At 43.5% G+C, this 8346-nt stretch overlaps 1 protein-coding gene across 2 annotated transcripts in view; it reads right to left on the bottom strand.

Annotated features, from left to right (window-relative positions):
• Window positions 1-1494: 1494 nt before the first annotated feature.
• LOC138739607 (interleukin-5 receptor subunit alpha-like) overlaps window positions 1495-8346 on the bottom strand; it is a 54678-nt gene continuing 47826 nt past the window's right edge. For both annotated transcript variants that reach the window (XM_069891977.1, XM_069891978.1), the window contains one exon: window positions 1495-5740. In XM_069891977.1, coding sequence (XP_069748078.1) covers window positions 5654-5740 — 87 coding nt within the window. In that variant the 3' untranslated portion in view covers window positions 1495-5653. The remainder of the gene's footprint in view (window positions 5741-8346) is intronic.

The raw sequence follows: 8346 nt of genomic DNA, 5'->3' as shown, positions 1-8346 counted from the left end.
CTCAAGCTGGACGGACCACGAAACCTCCAAGTCCCTGGCACTGGCCTCTCCAAGTGACCTCCAGTGTAGGTCACAATAAAAATGAAGCAATTTGCTTCCCAAAAGACCCTCCTGGCACAGTTTAATCCATCAAAAAGGCTCAGTCATTCACAGAGCATGCTTTGCTCTGAATTCCATGAAAATGGCCGGTCACCAGAACCGCTTCAAAAAGCTCCTTTCTCTTCAGTCGTCAGAATGGTTCTCCCTTGAAAATTCACAGTGTTTTTACAAATCTATCAAATTCTGGAACAAACTGTAGCAAGCCTTCCTTCAGTTCTTCCAATGTATTGAATTTTCGCTGGGCTGTGACTTGTGTTGTACTTGTGTGAAATGTTAACGGTGAACATTCAGTCCCCCTCCTGTCTATACTATCCCTTACAGTGATAATCCCATCTTATTAAGGTGGGAGCTCATAATAGGTCATCCTACTTCCTCCGACAGTTTGCTGCCAATTACACAGTGCCAAATGGAACCTGGTGGCCACCAAGGCCAGGTCTCGCAAGTCCTCACTGTTGCCATTTTGCTGAGGTCCGGGACCTAAAATATTAGTACTGCACCCCCGGCCGTGCCCATACCACAAGGCCTGCAGTCCTCTACACTCCTCAAATGCAGCCTCTTTGTCATCCTAGGATTTGCAGCCTTCAGCTGCCAATGTACTTAGTTCTGAGATTTCTACCCCTTAATTTCTCCTCTCCCCCACTTCTTTTTTCCTCCTTTAAAGGACAGTAGTAGCAGACACCAGAGAACATCTGTACAAAGTTAACGAAGGAAGGTTTAGGGGACACGTCAGAGATAAGTTTTTACACAGAGAATTGTGGGAGCTTGGAATCCCTTGCTAGGTTCAGCCAATGAATGTGGGAGGCTGGAACAATAGGGGCATTTCAGAGTCTCTTAGACAGGAACGTGGATGTAAAAAGGAAGGTTACGGGGTAGGAGGAATTTTATACTTTTTCATTGGAATCTATAGGTCAGCACAAAATCGAGGGATAAAAGATCGTTACTGTGCTGTAATGTTCTATGTAAATGGAACTCCAAACCTACCACTTTGATTATGCATTTAATCATATTCACTAATGTCTCCTTCAGTATCAAATGTTGATTCATGTTGCCTGAAATAGAGCAGCAAATGCAACAGGTCGAACAGCATCAGGGTAAAGGGAAACGGTACAAATGTCTTGGGCTTCCTTGGGCTATTCTCCTACTCTCACATCTCCCCTGGAGGCAGCACTCTGGGAAAAACTGTGAAGAAGGCACACCAATCCCTCTACTTTCCAAGGAGTCTGAAGCGATTCAGCTTGTTGATAAACACTGCTTCAAACTTACACGGGTGTTCTGTGTAAAGTATACTGGCTGGCTGCATCACAGCCTGGTTTGGGAATTCAAATGCCCTGGTGTTGTGTTTGGAAGAATATCAGGTTCGGTGGGTTCACAGAGGGATGAGTCTGGAAACAAGTGTTACAATTACAGATAACTTTATTGAACACACAGGAAACAAACAGAGGAGAATGTTAATTACTCTACAACTTAACAACTATATAGATATTCATATCAAACCCGGGTTGAACTGGAATACCAGTGGCCACGCTCAAGCGTATATACACACTCTACAGACAGTGACTTTCAAACACACTCCCGGATCCCTGTACCAAAGGGGTGCAGCTCTCTGCAAGCATTGATCTATCAAAGTAGTATGGCTCAGCTGTGACTCTTCCAGCAATAGTGACCTGGCATGGAGTGATGTCCAAGGCTTGGACGACGAGGCAGAGAGAAAGAAATATGTTTTATACAGTTCTGAGCTGGATGTCAAGCCATTGATGACCCTGAGTAATTTAAATGAGCCAATAGCAAGATGTGCACTAACGGGTGGTCGGAGTCCATCCTTGATTGGCAGGTGATGCGACTTCCGAATAAGTTTCAGGCTGCAAGGACATGTGACCATCCGCAATATTCCAGACTGACAGGGAGGCCACGTGTTCCTCCACAATCCACCTGTAACACCGGCAATGAAGAAATCTCCAGAAGGTATCAAACATAGCCAGGTCCATCACTGACTCTAACCTCCCATCCCCTGCAGACATCCATGTGAGGTGCTGGCTCAAGAAGGCAACCAACACCATCATCCTGGTCACAGCCTCTTCTCACTTTTTACCTTTACAGAAGGCGCAAAAACGTGACAAGCAGAATCTGTAGGTTCAGGAACAGTTTCTTTCCAAGAGTTACCAGAATCTCTCCTTGTTACACTAATCACAGTCTGCACAATTGCAAACTCACTTTTTTGCACAGGAATAACTATTTAGTATCTACCTAATTTTGTATTGATTCACTCTTTTTAATTTGTAAGTATATTATTTTTATTTTTAGTTTTTTTTGTCCAGCTGCAGTGAATAATAATTTTGGTGCACATGCACATTGTACAATGTAGATGATAATAAATTCAGTGTTATTATTATTTTACTTGATGGATACAGTGCCATTTTTGTTTTATTGTTGGTTGTCCCTTCACCAGCATCATTTCTTTGCCATAAATTGTAAATTTAACATCAGCATATAAGCAATAGGAGCAAAATTTAGCCCGCTGGCCCAATCGAGCCTGCTCCATCGTTCAACAAAACCAGAGCTGATCTGGCTATGGGCGCAGGAGTTTGTGGAGATTTGGTTTGACATTGGAACCCCCAGCAAATTTATCCAGATGTGTGGTGGAAAGTGGGCTGACCAGTTGCATCACGATCTGGCATAACTATTCTAACATACCCTACTAGCAATGAGTGGAAATTCTGCCTTGCCGACAGGAAAAAGTATATGACAATATATCTGAACTTTGAACCTTTTACCTGCCTTTTCTCCATAACCCTTAATTCATCTACTGTGCAATAATCTAACTGTGTCTTAAATCTATTTCATGAAGCTCCTTCTACAATATGTGTACAATATTGTACAGAATACCTGAGTTTGATGCTGCCTGTTGCCAGAACTGGTGGGGATACTCCTTTTTAGTAAGGTCAAAGGTGAGGTATCGGGCAACTTGCTGTCCTGATTTGTAATTTAATTGGTAAAGCAAGCAGACATGGAAGGTATGATTCACAACGGTTTTGGTTGTGCATTAATTTCTTGATGAACCTTTCTTGTGGGAAGGTTCCACCATTTTCCACCAATGAAGGGGAACTATTGTTCCCTTAGCTTTATGAAGCCACCTGCAGGCTTCTTCCTCCAAATCAGGACTATTCGTCCCTCTCCAATCATGTCCCGAAACTCTTTCTGTGCCCATCACTTTTACTCTCTGGAAGTCTGAGGTGACCACAGCAGCAGTGGCCATGGGCGCAGTTCATCGGGAGTGCTGCAATGCTGCCCGACTATGCTTTGTGTTCTCTAATAGTAGACATGTCCCGCTTCGCCGCTGTGTGTTCATGATGTTCTCTTGGGGCTTGAGCTTGCTGTGATGCTGCCTCTTGTCTTCCCTGATTGGGGGAGATTGTGCTTCACGTAGAGGGTTGGAATCCCTGATGGGAACACTTCTAACCCAGCCTTCTGCAGTGAACTGACTTACCAGTTCATCCATGCATTCAAGTTGGGAGATGATCTTCTTGCTCCTACACTTACCAATGAAGTTAGTGGGGAACTCATCGAGATCGTTGGCCAAATCCTTGAATACGGACTAGTCTACCGACTCAAAGTGGGGTCTTGGGATGTCCCCTGTATCCTTTCGCCATCGCTGATTAACTTTCACCAACAGGCCCTCCTTCCGCAGCTTCCGCTTGCATCAGTACATCCCGATGATCTGACTTGCCCAAGTACAGAAGTGGGATAATAGAATGGTGGACCCTCTTAGTTGTTGTGTAGCAAGGGTCAAAGATGGTGGGACATCTGGTGGGGCTAGTGGAATTTAGGGAGGACATCTTGAGGTTGGCTTGGTTAAAGTCTGTAGATGAAGTCCTTGCTCGATTTACACCTACTGTACACTAATACCATTATATTCTCTGCACAGAATTCTACCTCTTACCTACATGCTCGAAGCAATCTACAGTGGTCAGTTAATCTGCTAAACTCACATGTATTTGAGATGTGAACTAAACACCGCTATCTGGAACTACGAGGGAGCAGCTGTCTGCTGTGCCATCCTGTTGTTTTATGCTCAACCAGCTGGTAAAATGAAAGAAACAACAAAATCCCTCAAGCAATCCAAAATTGAGGAATAGTATAAATATTGCCCAGACACCAGGTGATTTCCTTTTTCTTCCCCTGAGTTCTGTTCTGTTCCTTCAAGCTGAGAGAGGAAATTTCTGTGGGTCCTGATATTAAACAGATAAAATTCCAATTATATTGCCCCATAAAGCTTAAAGTTACTACCTTTTTCCTCTGAAACTGGGTGCTTCGAACCCTTCCGTATCATGTACAAGACTTTGGAGACCAGCTGACACATAGTGCAATACAGGTTCCAACAAATAAGGAAGGCCTGCATTGTGCATCTGAGCAGCTGAGTTACCACATCCTCATAAAAGCAAACAGTTCTTTGTAATTATTTTCTTCTGCAACAACTGCTGTGGCCGCATGCAAGCAAGCCTGACAGTGATGTATCAACGTCAGTACCTAGATATTTGATATGCCATACTGACATCAATAGGTGAAGGGGAAAGTGTCATCAAAACTAAAGCTCTCACGTTGAAATGCACCACATGAAAGTGCTGCAGAAACTCAGCAGGTTACACAGTGTCCGTTGGAAGTAAAGGGTAACTGATTCAATCCTGAATCGTTGGTGCCCTTCAACTTCCTATGGGTGCTGGGAACCTGCTGGGATTCTCCAACACGTTTGTGCATTGCACTCGAACTCAGCATTCGCAGATTTCCTTGTTTAACCCTCAAGTTGAAATATCCTATCTTTAAGGGATAAGTTTCACCATCCCTCTGGGAATAGTAAAAGAGGCGATTCCACAGGCAGCAGTAGGCCGTCGAGGCGCGTTATTTCGCATTTGCCTACTGGAGATCAGGGTTAGCCCTGTCAAAGTTCAGTTTTCGTGGCTGGCCCATGGAGGCAGGATCTGCCAAGGGGATGAGGGGAAGATGGAAGTGGGATAAGAATGGAAGGGTTGGAGGAGGAATTACATATTAGGTATGAGTGAAATAATGCTCTGGATTCCTGATGGATTCCCCAGGCGTTGGACTTGCTTGACTGCAAGATGCAAGTGCGCGACTGCCATTTAAACAATTGATAGCACAGGCCAATGGACTCAAAAAAACAATGATTTAGAGTTGCTTCTATTGTTCTCGTGTTACCTCAGTGCAAAACAGCAAAACATAAAAACCAGAATGGAGCTCTCAATGAACAGGAGATTATTGTCCGTCCAGAAACCCCCTATAATTTCCAAATTTGGCCTCGATTTAGCTCCTTGTTGACTGCAGGCAAGCAATGGAGATTTATTGATCCAGGTTCTCAGGCAGGTCAGAAACTAATCCCCAGACTGGTGATGAATGGAAAATATAACAAAGCGATTAATATCCATGTTGAAGAGACTGGTTATTGCCCAAGTTCCTTTCGGGGCTTCTACCTGAGGTGTGGGTACAAACACTTTGAAATCTTGAGGAATGATGCACTTGTTAAAATAAAGATGCATATACTCCTTCACCAATCGGAGTTAGCTTCTTCAACAATAACAGTGTGACATTTTTTGAATTCCTTAGTATCTGGATGATGGGTGTTCATCCACATCTGAATAAAATAAAAGGAATTGACAATTATACAGTGTCTAAGGCAAAAACGCTGTCATCAACATATAAAGGTATCCACTCAACATGGAGGAGATAATAATACAGTAAAACTGAGTTTTTATGCACGCAGTTCTACTTTCCTCTCTATCAGATATAAAGTGAAGTTATTAAAATAGCATATTTGAAAAGGACAGATGTAATTAAAGGAGGACATTTGGCCCATGGTCGATGCAAGGTATGAGAGGAATACAATTCTCCCCACCCCCTCCATTTCAATCTTTCCACATTTCCCTGTAGATTATTCTGTCACACAGGCAGGCGGAAGGGTGACGAAGGCATTTAACATGCTTTCCTTCATTGGTCAGGAGACTGAATACAGAGCAGACACATTATGTTGCATAAGGTGTCAAAGAGACCAGGTTTGGAGTATTGTGAAGCCCAACACTGGAGAATCATAGCAGCTCATACAATGTTTCGAGTCAAGACCCTTCATGCTGCTGTGGGGAAAGGTGCAGCTTGCAAAATGCTAAAATTAGTAGGAAATATATCCTTGTCTGTGCAGTATTCTCCCTATCTGGGATTGAGGTGGTCATTAATGTACACCTTATGTGGACTGTATCAATGGCTGAAATGCATCAAGAGATTGCAGGCATAGGTTAGCAAACCCATTAACCCAGGAACCAGGCTGATAAATCTTTGTTGCACTCCATCTTTTACACGTAGTGCGATGCACAAAATTGCAGGAGAAAATCAGCAGGTCGCACAGCATCCAAAGGAAGTAAAGGGTAACCCATGTTTAGGACTTGAGCCCTTCTTCAAGGTATTGTTACGAGCCCAGAAGACCACAAAACCCAGCAGCAATAGATATGGTTACTTAAACAATAGTTGATTTTAATTATCTTTAAACATAAAAACAGAATCGGACTTTAACTTATCACTATTAACTTAACTAACCCAACATAACCCCCTTCTAAGTGCATGATTATGTAATGTGTGTGCAAGTTTAGAAAAGATTTTTGATTCGCAGTCCAATCTCACTTCTCACTCCTCCAAGTTCACTGGTTGCAGGCAATTCTCATACTGTGCACATAATTTAACATTTATAATGTTTACCAGGCTTTGGTGCTTGAAAGGTAAATGGTTACCACTCAGGAAAGTTCTTGTCAGTTTCAGAGAGAGATTGGACACAAACTGATCCCTTTTAATCAGCCACGTCAGTGTTTTGCCGAAGAAACTTGCCCCTTCAGGGTTCTCCAGGTGATAACCTCTTTCTTTCAGGTCACCACAGAGTTCCTTTTTGTTTCCCTTATTTCAAATGAAACATTAGGCAGCCAGTCCTCTCCTCTTACATGAACCACAAGGGCTTTGACCAGGCTGAAGTAAGCACTCACAACCGGTCTTCAAATAGGGTTTTTCCACAAGCTGGCTAGTTTGTCCTGTTCCAGTCCCAGTTGCCGCTGACTGTAAAACTGCAGAACTGATCTCTCTCTCTCTATCTCTCTCTCTGAGGAAAAAGCCTGTTTGACTCTCTCTGCTTGCAAAACCACATAACCCTCTTAGAACAGGAAGCTGAATCCAATTTCCGGCCTTTTCCCCATATCCCTTGGTGGCCTCACTAATGAGATACTTGTCTATTTCTTGTTTAAATACTCCCAGTGATCTGGCCTCCACTGCTGTATGTGGCAGCGAGTTTCACAGATCCATGACCCTCTGGCTAAGGAAGTTCTTCCTAATCTCTGTTTTATATGGATAACCTCTAATTTTTAGACAATGACCCCTTTCCTCAATTCACCCACCAAGGGAAACATTTTACCCGCATCCACCCAATCTAAACCTTTCAAAATATGAAATACCTCTATGAGATCTCCTCTCTTTCTCCTATACTCCAATGAATACAAACCAAGAGCTGCCAAATGCTCCTCGTACGTCAGCCCTTGCATTTCGGGAATCGTCCTAGAGAAACCTCCTCTGCACCCTCTCCAACAACATCACATCCTTTCTAAGATAAGGGGCCCAAAACTGCACACAGTACTCCACATGAGGTCTCACCAGTGCCCCATAGAGCCTCATCAACACCTCTTTACTCTTGTACACTATTCCTCTTGAAATGAATCCCAACATAGCATTCGCTTTCTTCACTACCAATCGCACCTGGTTGACACAGCATCATGGGCTGAAAGGCCTGGACTGTTCTATGCTGCCATGAGGTGATGACATCAAACTGAAAAGGGATGTACTTGCTATAGATTTAAATAGAGAAGTCTGCAAACGTTGGGGTGGCAGAGCATTGCTGGAAGGAATGAACAAACAGCAGGAAGGTGCCTGAATAAAGAGTTGGGAGAAGAAAGGAGGAGAGGAGAGGAGGGAGGAAGGAGCAGGAGAAGAAAGACAGGCTAACAGTTAAGAGACCCTTCTGCCTGTTAGCCTGTGCTCCTGCCTGTGCCCTTTCCTCCCTCCTCTCCTCTCCTCTCCCCCACCTTTATATTCAGACTCCTACCTGTTTTTGGCTCATAATGTGACTGATTATGTTGTGTTGTATATGTTTTGGGGAAATAAATTGGGGCAGGTGTTTTAGTGTTGGTCACACACCAACAGATCTCATTTAAA

The sequence above is a fragment of the Narcine bancroftii genome, chromosome 7, assembly GCF_036971445.1.
Source record: "Narcine bancroftii isolate sNarBan1 chromosome 7, sNarBan1.hap1, whole genome shotgun sequence".
Taxonomy (NCBI): domain Eukaryota; kingdom Metazoa; phylum Chordata; class Chondrichthyes; order Torpediniformes; family Narcinidae; genus Narcine; species Narcine bancroftii.
The sequence above is the reverse complement of the archived record's forward strand: the minus strand, read 5'-3'. Positions and strand labels throughout refer to the sequence as shown.